The 12,912-nt window shown below is 48.7% G+C and overlaps 1 protein-coding gene across 1 annotated transcript in view; it reads left to right on the top strand.

Moving 5' to 3' along the window:
• The first annotated feature begins 602 nt into the window (after positions 1-602).
• The window catches only part of CAMK1D (calcium/calmodulin dependent protein kinase ID), a 431,244-nt gene continuing 418,934 nt past the window's right edge, over positions 603-12,912 (top strand). Inside the window, exon 1 of the mRNA XM_002928067.4 lies at positions 603-1,084. Within this exon, the coding sequence (XP_002928113.1) occupies positions 993-1,084 (92 nt within the window). The 5' untranslated portion in view covers positions 603-992. The remainder of the gene's footprint in view (positions 1,085-12,912) is intronic.

Consider the following 12,912-nt stretch of genomic DNA (forward strand, 5'->3'; position numbering starts at 1 on the left):
CTCTAGTCGCGGAGTCGGGAGGGACCGACAGGCTCCGGCAGCGCCAGAAGCGGGCACCGTGGGCCGGAGTTAACGCCCACCTCCGCCAGCATCCCCACCGCCTCCTCCCGTCGCCATAACAACTGGCCCCCACCCGCCAGCTCCCCGCCGCCCTGGGACGCACGGGCCACTGGCCGGGGCGCTCGGGGAAAGCTCCCCCACCCTCAGCGCCTCGGATCCCGGCAGCCTCGCACTCCCGCCCCCACCCCGCTGCTGCCAAGCACAACGCAGAGGCGCCCCCTCCCGCCACCAAGGGGAAAGCCCTTCGCGCCCCTGGGACTTGACTGCAGAATTAATAAAGCACCTTAAGGGACTGGGGTCCTCCCGCGCTCACCCCGGCGCCCTGCACCTGCCAGGGTCCCCTGCACCTGCCCTCTTCGGGGCTCCAGGACGCGTGCAGCGGCCAGCCGACAGCGGTGCCCCGCGCCCGGTGCACGGCGCTCCCGGGGAGGACATCCCCAAAGGCGGCAGCGCGCCGGAGGCGGGGAGGCGGGAGGCTGCCGGGGAGCGCGGGGAGGGCGGGGAGCCCGCGAGAGGAGGAGGAGGGGGAGGAGGGGGAGGGAGCAAAGCGGGCGGCGGGGAGGGAGGAGAAGGGAGGCAAGAAAGTAGCAGAAAGTGAGGCTGGCAGCCGGCGGCAAAGGAGCAGGGCGAGCCGCGGCGGCAGGAAGTCTGTGCCCGAGACGAGCAGAAATAAGAGCCAGGGAGGGACCGCGGCGGCGGCGAGAGTGAAAGAGGAAACTGCAGAAGAGGAAGCTCTGCCGCAGCACAAAGTCTCCTCCGGCTCCCGCGCCGAGCATCCCCGCGCGCCCGCCCCAGCCCTCCCGGACAGGCTCGCCGCCGCCGCCGCCTGCGCCCCTCTCGCCGGGCGCCCCCTCTTCAGCGCGCCCACCCCAGCCCCACGCGCCCCGGCCAAGCCGCCTCGCCGCCCTCCGCACACGCCGCCCTTGTCTGCCATGGCCCGGGAGAACGGCGAGAACAGCTCCTCATGGAAAAAGCAAGCCGAAGACATCAAGAAAATTTTCGAGTTCAAGGAGACCCTCGGAACGTAAGTGGGGCTCCGGGAGAGAAGGGTGGAGGTACCAGCGGTCGTGAGAGCACAGGCGGCGCCTGCTGCCACCACCACCGGCCACCGCGGCAGGAACCGGCTGTTCCCTGCGTCCTCATTGTCCGATTCTCGGCTCTGCGGAGCCCCCCGCGTCTCCAACGTGTGGGTCTGCGTCTCTTGGGCACGGGTGGGCACCGCTCCCGGGTGGGGGCGAGAGGAGCTCCGAGTTTTTGGGAGGACAATCACCGGCAGGCGACTTTCCACTTCCCCTCACACCGCCGCCCTCTCGACTTCTTTTTCCCCACGCGTGACTGTGGGCTGAGCATGGTGGATATGAGTGTTTACTGGCTGTGTGCGTTTACTCACCGTGTGTATGGGCGCACCATGTAGATGACAGATAGGGTCTCGAGAAAATGGGGCTTCTGTCATTCCCATTTCTGTCCTTCCATCATGTATTCTTACAGAATCGACATCCGCACGTACTAGGTGTAGGCAAGACTTTGGCTGCCACGCGATTATGGGTGGGAAGAATTTCGCAGTGTTCAGGGTCATGTGTGGGTAGAGCCTTACCTGAGCGTATGTCCATTTCACATAGGCTCAGCCACACACGCTGGGGTGCGTGTCTCCAGGGAGGGTCTGTGAGTGTCTCTGTACAGGCAACTTCTCTCCCGAGCTGTCTTTAGTCCAGTGCTGGTGGCTGCGTTGCAAGAAAGCTGAAATAGTCAGAAACCCACGGCACCAGTGCTCCAAGCATGTGCTGCTCAGTTCAGCTGCTGTTCTCTTTCTGCCCAGGAGTTGGTTTTTGTTTGTTTTGTTTTGAAGCGCCCCAGAATAGGTAGGGAGGCTGATAGTGAAAGAGAATCAGGCACTGCTGGGTGAGTCTGAAGTTCAAGTTATTTTCTCCCCTCATGTGATCAGTATCTGTTGGTGATCACTATCTGTCAGTATATATATTCTCTCACACGCACACATGTGCTCTATGAACTGAACATTTTGCAGGGGTTCATGGAGGTGTTGATTAGGCTGGGAAGAGAAAGAGGAGGTGTTTGGTGAGACAAGTCACTGTATTCTTCCTTCTTCCCTTTCCCCCCTTTCCTTGTTTTTGCTGTTGGTTTGCTTTCCCAGAACATTTTCAGATCCAGATTGCTGCCCCCTACTCAGGGTCCGCCTTGGCTGTTCAGTCATTTCCTTCACCGCCCCCCCCCCAACAATCTGCAGTGGATCCCCCAGAGCGAAGTTGTGAAGGCAGCATTCCCAGCCACGCTTCTGGATTCCCAGGAAAGCACACTGGCAAGGCTGGGAATAGGGTCTCCCAGCTGTTGTGCTGCACTTTAGGGAGGACACCTGTGGGTATAGACTTTCTACCTTTGTTGGGATGACAACAGAAAGGACTTTGCCTTTTCAAAAAAGAGGGATTTGGGACTGCCTCTCTCAGCATGGCCAGTTAAGGGGTGAGTTTTGGTCAAAACTTTTGAAAATTGCCGTTGAGGTTCATTCAGATATGGGGTTTTGATGCTGGAATGCTCAAGTTATGGAGAAGCAAGAAGCATGCCCTTGCTTGTCATCCTGAGACCAGTTGTGTGCCTGCAGATGAGGGGATGGGAGAGAGCTGAGTCTTGGCATGCGGGAATGCCTTCCTTTGCGTGGGGCATCCCCACCTGAGCCCCTCGCTCTGGTTCCCCTGCCTGCAGCCCCCCAGGTGGACCAAGGCGGTCTCCCCCTAACTGACTCCTGCTTTTTAGGAGAGCCCTGCAGCCGCACCCCTGCAGGAGCCAGGCTGCTGAAGCTCAGTGAGCTGTGGCTTTATTAAGTGTCTCCTGCTGAAGCAGGCGCTGTTTGGGGGCGACTGCGGGCAGTTTTCCCTCTGGGAAGGATGGGGATTTGCCTTCTGGTAGCAGAGAGACCCGTGGAGCTGTTGCAGAACAATCTCTTGGACTCTCGTCAGGTGCCCGGTAAACTTGGGCATGGGTCTCTGTTGGGGTCCCAAAGCTTTGCCTTCCGCTTGGAAATAATTCTGTGAAAAGAAGCTTCCCACTGAGGCCCTGTGGTGCTGGCATGGGTTCTAAAAGAGTCTAACACAAAAAATTAAACGATCAAAATGTTTTTACTCAATGACAATAATAGTCATTATATGTGACTTTCTTAAATGAATGCCAAGTGTCAGGCTTTATTCTAAGTGCCTTACATGTATTTCACTCTCATAATAAACTTAGAAGGTGGGTTTTGCTATTATCCCCAATTGGCAGATGGGGAAAAGTGAGGCAACAGAGAGATTAAGGGCCTTGCCAAACATGAGCTAGTTACTAAGTGGTGGAGCTGAACTTGGATCGAGACAGGACAACTCATCATAATCCATATGGGGTTGGGCCACTTCATGGGTTATGTAACAGCAAATGTTTTCTAATAATTTAATTTAACTTTAATATTTGGAAAGCTAATTTTAATATTAATGCAAAGAAAACATCATTGTGGGGTAAGCCTGTTATCTAAATATGGCAACATTTCAAAGCTTTTGGATTATCAGCATTATTTTGTCTCCTTGGGCTTCCTAGCAGTGGTCTGAAAGTTCAGGATGCCTGTTTCATCCTGGGCAGCTCCAGTGACCTTGGCCTGAGTCCAAATATAGGGAGTTTGCTTCCAATCCTGTCTGTGCAGATGTGGAGTCTGGACCCCTCTCCCGTGTGTAATGGAATGTAGTGTAAATCAGAGGCAACACTAATCAAGATTGGGATTCATTTCCAGGGTACTCTGCAGCTCCAAGTCATTTTGTTTGTCACACCTTCCCCATATGCCTTCAGGATCCTAAGGCAGGAAAGCCCTGCCAGGAGCCAGACTGTCATCTCACAGTGTTAGAATGCTTTTAAAATAAAGCATTGTAAAGGCCTGAGGAGCACACTTTGCCAAACTTTGTCATCTGGCTGCCTGACTCAGGTACCTTTCCCTGCAGAGCTAGAACACTTACTGTTGAAGCCTGAGGGTCGAGTCATTTAGTTCGTGTGGTCGGAGGGGCCTTCCTGGAGGGTGGGGGCCAAATGGGAGTAAAGGTGGGCCCAGGAGGGTGGGAAGGAGGTGAAGGCAGCCAGGGACAGGCTAGGCAAAAGGATCTGTCTTTGGGGTTTGGGCCTGGGTTAGGTTATGTGCCTCTGAGATGGGGCTCAGGAAAAAACCTCCCAACCAGTGGGCTGCATATAACTTCCTTGGAAAGGGAATTCCAGAACCTGACCATTGCTCTGAATAAGGTGAAAGAGCTAATTACTATTTAGTAATCAACGACATGTTTTCAGATCCTTGGCACACTGTGAGAGCAGATAAATGTTGTGTAACAGCAAATTAGGGGTAGTGAACATTTCTTCCAGTGTATTTGCCAAGGCTCTTCAGACCACCTCTATTGCAGATACCTTTCAACGACTTCCGAAATTAAAAAAAAAAAAAAAAAGATAATTTGCCATTCAGAGAAGAATACGGTTGGGAAGAAAGCTTTGGTGTGGTGTCCAGGAAGTACCCCAGACTCATGGAAATCACTTCTATAATTTCCACACCATGAAAGCCATCTGAACAGAGAAGGCCTCAGTACTTAGCCTGATACGGAATGATTGTCCCAATATACCTCCTTTCCTCTGGAGTATAGGAAATGGCATGTCCTAGAAAATAGATCTTCATCTCTGCAGGGTGTGAATACATGCTTTTCTTATAGACTGAACATTTTACAGTGAAGTAATTGCTGTCTGTAGGGGGCTGGACTGGGCATCGTGGAGGGTTTGAGCCTGGCTTCCAGGTCTGGCTCAGCCACTAATGGTTGTGTGGCCTGTGGGCTGCTTGGTCATTTGTCCACACCACTCTCTCCCTGTCTCAGCTTCCTTGTCTCTAAAATCAGGGAGGGGGGGGCAGGGAAGACAAGATGGTTTTGAGGGGCCCTTACATGGGATTTTATGGCTCACTTGTACAAGGCAGCTACTCGCTGGGTCTCTTTATGAACCTTCCATGTGTGGCTAGTGCAGCTCATTTGTTTGGAGCAACATTTTTAGGCCCATGCTAGTAGCAAAGTAAAACACCTCAGAACAGGAAGTCTTATGCCACTTAATGTCAGTAGCATAGTGCATTCTCTTTTTCGTTAAATGAGTGCCTGCCTGCGTGTGCTGCTTTAGGAAGAGTATAAGTAGAAATTACTGTGGGGCAAGCACAGACTTTTCCCACTAGATCCTACTTACACTCCTTGTTCTGAAATTGCTCAGTAAATACACCTGTTGAGGACACAGAAGATTGATTTATCTGGAAGCCCCAGTGGAAAACACACTCAATAGTCTTTTTTTGGAATGTATGTGTGTGTGTGGGGGGGGGGAGGAGTAGAACGCAAAGCTGCTTCAGGTGGTTTGTATATTTGGCTGATTTAATAGTATTTATTCTGGGATTACTCAGAATTTTAGAGTCTGGATGAAGCATTTGAAAGAATATCACCAAGAGGAACATAGGGGCAGAAGCCCCTGGATTTCTCCCCTAGGGTATCCCAGCTGGGGTATTTGTTAGGAGTTTGTATTTCTCAGCTCTCTTGTTTGGGGCAGGGGCAGGATATAAATTCAGCCTCTCATACGTTTAAAGATATCTACTGAGCATCTGCTGTATTCTAGGCACTGTGGGGCAAGTTGCAAACAAACAAAAATGCCTGCCCTCTCAGAGCTTACCTTCTGGTAGGAGAACCAGGGAATGAAAAAGATAAGTAAAATGTAGAGTATGGTGTTTAGTACACATGTGAGGGAGAAAAGCCAAGCAGGGAAGGGGGATTTTGTGAAGTGGGGTGATGGCAGCTTGAGGCCAGGTAGTCATGGGTGGCCTCACTGAGAAGCTAATATTTGAATACCATCTAAAGGAGCCATGGGACATCTAAAGGCAGAATGTTCCCATTGGAGGGGGCAGCAAGAGCTGAGGGCCTGGCGGGAAGCTTGTCTGCTGTTCCAAGAGGCCGGTGTGGCTGGAAGTGGGTGGTCAGGGGAGGAGAGTGGGAGCTGAGATAAGACGCATGAGGGTGTGGAAGTGGGCCGGGGGGCCAAGGCGGAGGGGAGATCGGATTCATGGCTGTCGTAAAAACTTTGTGTTTGCTCTGAGAGACATGGCGGTCGTTGGAGGGTTTTGAGCAGAAGAGAACCTTGATCTGACTTAGGTGTTTCTATCCTCACTGTACTTGCCGTGTTGAGGATGGACCAGCGGGCTCTGGGGCGGAAGTGGTGAGACTAGCTTGGAGGCCATTGTGATGATCCAGGTGAGAGACAGGTGGTTTAGAAGGAGGAAGTAGCTATGGAGGTGATGAGAAGTGATTGGATCCTGGATATTTTTGGAAGGGACAGCAGAAAGGAATTGCTGTGGTTGGGAGTGAGATTCTCCGAGGCTTTGGGGTTGGAAGAACGGTGCCGTTGGATGGTTTTGGTCAGTTTATTCAAGGATTTTCTGAGTGCCTGCTCCATTGGCAGAGCAGGGCTGTCCATGCTCTGGGAGGCTCTTGGAAACAGTTTAGCAGGTAAGTTCACATCCTTTGGGCTTCTGGGCCCCCCTCATGAGGGACTCCTGCATTTCAAAGAGAATATCCTTTCCTCCAAGTTTATGTCTGGAGAGGGCTTTTGAAGTGCCTTCTCCTTGGTCACAGAGGGAAAGTGGTGATAGGCTGGATGTTTTAGCTGCTGGAAGAACTGCTTAATTTTCGGTGAAAATGCTGGGTTTTGCCTTAGAATTATCAATAGGAAGAGCTAGCTCACCTTCACAGGTGAGCCTATAACTCTCCTATACAATATATATGACATATGTAACTCTCTCCTATAACCTATAATGCTCCCACTTAATTTGGAGGTTTAAAGCCCAGACATTCCGTGAAAAATAATAAACATGAGCATTCTTGCTTCTCCTTTCTTTGACAGGATGTTCTGTATCTGGAGAGGAAAAGCCAAACATTTTTCTTCATTGGGAAAAAGATAACAAACCCTGGTGTTATTGATTAGTGCAGTGGGATTTGGGAAGTTGCTCTTTGGGTAGAGAGCTTGTTCTTGAAGGGGCTGATAAGGACTGTGTCTCAAGCAGAAATTTCTGGTTCAAACGTGGCCACTGAATGGACAATAATTAGACTTGGTAGGTGGACATTTGTGTCCCCTTAGGGGAGGATTTTAGGGGTTAATTTGTTGAGTTTTTCTTTGGCTGGATCTCCAAAAATCCCTTTAATCTCTCCTTTCCCCAGATAAATCTCCTTAAATCCCCTTCAATCTCTCTTCTTCTCTTCCTCTCTCCCCTGGTACGGCTTGGGCATTGGTTCAGTGGGGGACTGTCAAATTGCTGATCAACTTGCACCCACAGTGGTAGACCTCCAACCTCACACCTCCAATCCTTAGCAGATATCCCAGGAATCATCAGGGAGTCCGCAGCCCTCTGGGAACTCATATTTTTATTTGAAGAAGGAACTGCTTCTGGGTGGCCAGCAGAAAGGCTGGTGTCCTAGTCAGTTGTCTTGAGTTTCTTTCTGGCTCAAGATGGTCAATCCAGTGCATACGTAGCTAAAACATAAGGATAATCTTCTTTCTCAGTTGGTTATGCCCCTTTGACTTTCTTTGGTAGACGAAACCACTTTTTCCTTGGGCTATCTTTCACTAAATCTTGCTTGATTTCTTAAAAAAAAAAGTTTATTATGCAGGAAATGAATTAATGGATTGTTTATGTTCTAGTCAGACCAAGGCTAACCTCCAAATGAATGCCGCAGGCCAAGCTCATTCAGTGGCACACCAAGTTTATTCCACGTCGCCAGCGATCAGCTCTGGGTCTTGTGCTGTTTTTCCTAGTTATTTCAGAAGGATTCAGAAACAGAGGGATTCTGTCTTTTGGGTAATACTGAATCTTGAGGATAAGCCTTGAAAATAACATATTTGCTGAGGCCAGGTAGGAGAGGCATCAGGAGCCCATGACCCATAACAGAAAGGTGGCTCCAGCCCAACTGTTCCAAGCTGTGTGCCTCTGGAGAGGTTCCTTAATCTTTCTGAGCTAAGACAGAGATGGAAGTTGTTGCCTTGTGGGATTCTTGTAAGGATTCAGTGATGTGTACAAGGTGCCTGGTCCGTAATTGGGATTAAGTAAACGGTAGCTGTCGTCAACTCTAGTTGCTTTCAGCAGCTGTGGTTGAGGGGAATTGCCTATGGAAATTCAGGGCCAGTACCATGGGGAAGAACTTGTCAGTATTTGTTGGAAATTGATTTTTGGAAGCTCTTGTTGCAAATATGCAGAATGGTGTGTATTTGACCTCACTCCCTCCACTACCCCACTCAAATTGATTTAAGAAACCATCAACAAGTCTTCAGTCAGCCAGGGACGAGCCATTGCTAGGTGTTTCACACAGCACCGTAGTGAGTTAGCTAATGATGTAGGCACTGAGGTCACTAGGACATGAGTGCAAATCCTGGTCCACTGCTTCTCAGCCATCTGGTTTTGGGCAAATTATTTGGCCATTCTCAGCCTCATATCCATAAAAGAGGATAAGACTAGCATATAATCTCAGGGCTGTAGGGAGGATTTAATGAGAGCCCATGAAAACTACTTAGTACAGTGTGTGGCCCATGGATATGTTCTAGGGAAATGCTCGTTCCCTTTCATTAGCCCCCGTGGTACTGGAACAGTGCTCCTCACAGGCCATTTGCACAGTTCTGGGGGGTCCATGGAGCCATTCAACATTTGCTCCCCACAGGAGGGTGATTAGTTCATAGAGTGCTAGCATTAACCAAGAGACTCCGCCTGAAACGTCCTCCGGGCCAGCTCGTGTGCTGGAGTGACCTAGTTTGCTGTATATCACAGGCTCATTCCTTCCTCTGGTTATCTCATCAGCTTTGTCTCTGCACCTCTCCCTGCACCCTTAGCTGGGGTTTTGTTTTGTTTTGTTTTAGCCTGTCCCTGTCTGCGTAGCTTGTGCAACAGTTCTCTGAGCAGTTTCTGTCTTCCCAAACAGCACACAGGTCTCTTTGCAGCTGTGGTCCTGCTCCGGCTTCAGCATGCTTTTCCTTTCTGAGAATGGCTACAGTATGTCAGCTTTGTTGCTCATTGAAAAGAAGGTTCTGATTTGAGGGCTTAACTGATTTATTTTGCAATATGACAAAACAAGCTGATATGTCCTGAATTGATTTTTGTGGCAGGGTATTTAGGAAATTGCAGCATGTCTGTGTCCACATGGACACGTGTAACAATTTATTTAAAAATATCTTTATGGGGGATCGTTGGAGGGGGTGTGGGATAAGATCTCAAAAGTTTCATTTCCCAGGTCTCAGGATACAGGCGTGACAATTGGGGAGTGTATATCTGCCACATTAGGCAATATCCCTTGTCTTGATCTCTCCATTTGAGCCCTTTTAATGGCCAAAGTCTGGGGTGACAATTTATTGGGACCTCTGTAATGGGGTGAGCAGGGGAAGAAAAGGTTGGGCATTTCTACCTGACAGAGGACCTCCCTGTCTTTCATGACTACTGCACACATCAATGCAATTGCCTTTACACCGGATAGAATTTGGTGCTGTAACTGGAACCCTAAAGGTTTTCAATACAGCCTCTGAAGTTCCTGGTTTTCAAGTGACCCTCCCGCATGCCGCCTCCCACAACTGTGTTCCCTCTAATAGTATTGGGGGGGGAATACCCCAAACAAAAAACAAAGCCCCCAAACCCCCAAAGCCTCAAATCTTTTGTAGTGTTAGAAAACTTGTGGGTGGGGGGAAGAGAGTGGTGCCGAGCAGGAGGTCTGGCAGAGGGGAGCAGGTGGCAGGTGTCCCTTAGGGCTGGTGCCCCTGCCCCCAGGTGTCCTGTCTCTGTGCTGCCACTTCTTTAGCCTTGATAGGAATGGCCGCTTGAAAGTTGCCTTGAAACATCAGAAGATGTGAACACCTTGAAATAAGTCGAGGGCCCATGTAAACAACTTTAAAGGAAGTGTTTTTTCTCCAGCACTTAACTGAAAGGAATTTGTGTTAGAATGTAAGATAGGAGGGAGATAGGTAATTGTGGTTTTGGGATTTTGGGGAGACTGAGGAGGCTCAGATGGGGTGCAAACTGGGAAGTAGAGGGCCAAGTGACGCCCCCAGAGGAGCCATGACAAAGCTGGGTGCTCGCTGGCCTGGGCTTCCGAAGGGGGAAGTCGTGATGTGACCTCTGTGTCTTCCCCATCCCTTCTCCCAGGACGAGGCTGGGACTGTCAGCACTGTAATCCAGCCATGTCAGGGACCCCAAAGTTTGTCTAGGCCAGAGTAGGGTCCTAGGTGGCCCTGAAAAATGTCATTTGTTTAAGAAAATATGCCTCAAATAACAACAATAAAAAACTTGTAATGAACATTTGGAGCAGACCTTGCATAAAAGTTCGGGACAGCCTGTATCTGACAACATGTGCTTGTGGGTTTTTTCTGCCTATATTAGCATGGTCAGCAAAGATGGAGTTTGTGGTCCTGGTAAGGATAAAAAAGAAACGTGGGCTTTTTGTGGCCCTTTTGGCTCCTTTCACAATTGAGATATAATAACAAAAGTTCATATTTGTGTGTGTGTGTTTAATTTTGGTAAAAAATACATAATAGAAAATTTACTGTCCTAGGGGCGCCTGGGTGGCACAGCGGTTGGGCGTCTGCCTTCGGCTCAGGGCGTGATTCCGGTGTTATGGGATCGAGCCCCATGTCAGGCTCCTCCGCTGCGAGCCTGCTTCTTCCTCTCCCATTCCCCCTGCTTGTGTTCCCTCTCTCGCTGGCTGTCTCTATCTCTGTCAAATAAATAAATAAAATCTTAAAAAAAAAAGAAAAAAAAAAAAAGAAAATTTACTGTCCTAAATCACGACTGTATGGGTCAGTCGTGTTGAGGACACTCACAGTGCTTGTGCAGTTGTCATCACCGTCCATCTCCAGAACTTTCTCATCCCCCCAAACTGAAACTCTGTCCCCATTACACACTAACTCCCCAGTCCACCCTCTCCCCAAGCCGTTGACAATCACCGTTCTACTTCCTGTCTCTATGAATTTGACTGCTATAGGTGCCTCATAGAAATGAAATTATAGAATATTTGTTCATTTGCGACTGGCTTATTTTACTTAGGATAACGTCCCCGAGGTTCATTCACATTGAAGCATGTGCCAGAACTTCCTTCTTTTTCTTTCCCCCGCCCCTTGCTTTTTAAGGCAGAATAATATTCCATTGTGTGTCTGTACCCCATTGTGTTCATTCATTCATCTGTTGGTGCACACTTGGAGTTACTTCTGCCATTTGGGTGTTGTGAATAATGCTGCATGGACATGGAGGTACTTGGATGACTTCAAGTCCTGGCTTTCAGTTCTCTTGGGTGTGTACCCAGAAGTAACACTGCTGGATCATATGGTAAATCTCTGCTGAAGTTTTGGAAGTGCTGCCATATTGTTTTCCACAGCCATGTGGTGTTTATCTGTTTGCAAAATGTTTTTACCTGCATGATTCAATTATGGCCCTCACTTTACAGATAAGGAAATGGAGGTTCAGAGAGGTCAAATGACTCATGGGAAAATGCTGCTGAGTGGCAGGTAGGAATCTAAGTGTCTTCTGACTCCCCTATTCAGTGCTCTTTCTTCTGTGTCGCACGGCTCTCAAGCTGGTTAGTGGGGTTGATGGGGATAGAGAATATTAGAGAATTAAGAAGAAATACCTCCACTTCTGTGGACGTATTATGGTATGGCAAGGAGATGGGCTCTGATTTGTAACAACTGCTGATATCCATGTATAAATACTCCCACATGGAATGGTTTCAGGCTGCCCGTGGTTTAACACCTACTGCAAAATTCTTGAATCAGGGTCTTACAAGCAGGTATGAGGTGACTCCAGCATACCTCTGAAGGAAGTGGAGATCAGGAGATGGGAGTTGAGTCCTAGCTCTGTCACTTGAGAACTGTGGAATCATGATCTTATCCTCTCTATGTCTTGGTTACCTTGTTTGTTAAATGGGATGATTACACCTGAATTACACCTGCTTACGTTACAGATCTGTTTTAAGTCCCAAATGAGATAAGGCTTGTGTAGTAAGACCTTATACAAATAGAAGGTATTATTATGTTATGAAGATTATAGCCTTACAAATATTCCTTTCTCATAAATGTTAGTATCACGTACACTCTTTGAAACCTATCATCTTTTGGGCAGTGTTCCCATAGAATTTGGGCTGTGTGTCAACCTTGACTCTGGAAGCATCAACAAAAACTAGAGTTCCATAGTGTAGTTTAACTGGCTCTATTCAGATGTGTGTTGTTTTCGTTCTTAGTGTTTAAGTGATTGGTACCTTAAGAAAAACTAAAAAATAAAAATTCATAAAAGCAACATGTAATCCTAGTAGAGAATTTGAAAAATCTAAAAGAGTATAATAAGGAAGGCAAGAAGAATTGACTTGTTGTTTGGATGGGTCCTGGGTAGTCAGTTTCTCTAGAGGGTGGGAAGAACTCAGGAGAGGCCCCAGAGGTCAGCTTTTGGGGCTAGGGTCAGGCTGTGGTTATTTACTGATTGGCATGAAAATATTTCAATATTTTACCAACTTGGTTGATTGAACCACTGTGCACAGGTTGGGTATCCACTCTGGATATAGAGGTGGTGGTCTTTGTTGAGTGCTGTGGGTTTCTGCCTACTTGCGTTGGGTTGGTGGTGGTGAGGGTGAGGACGTTGTTGGGGTTATTGTCATGATCCCATCTCTACGCTGATAGCACCTCTAAACATGTTTAGAGTCTGAAGTGGGACAGAGCCCAGTGCCAACAGGAGACCCTGCTCAAGAGACATCTGGTAGGCTAGCTATACATGTGGGAGCAAAGAGGTAAAACTGTATCCAAGGGTGGCTG

The sequence above is a fragment of the Ailuropoda melanoleuca genome, chromosome 15, assembly GCF_002007445.2.
Source record: "Ailuropoda melanoleuca isolate Jingjing chromosome 15, ASM200744v2, whole genome shotgun sequence".
Classification (NCBI taxonomy): Eukaryota; Metazoa; Chordata; class Mammalia; order Carnivora; family Ursidae; genus Ailuropoda; species Ailuropoda melanoleuca.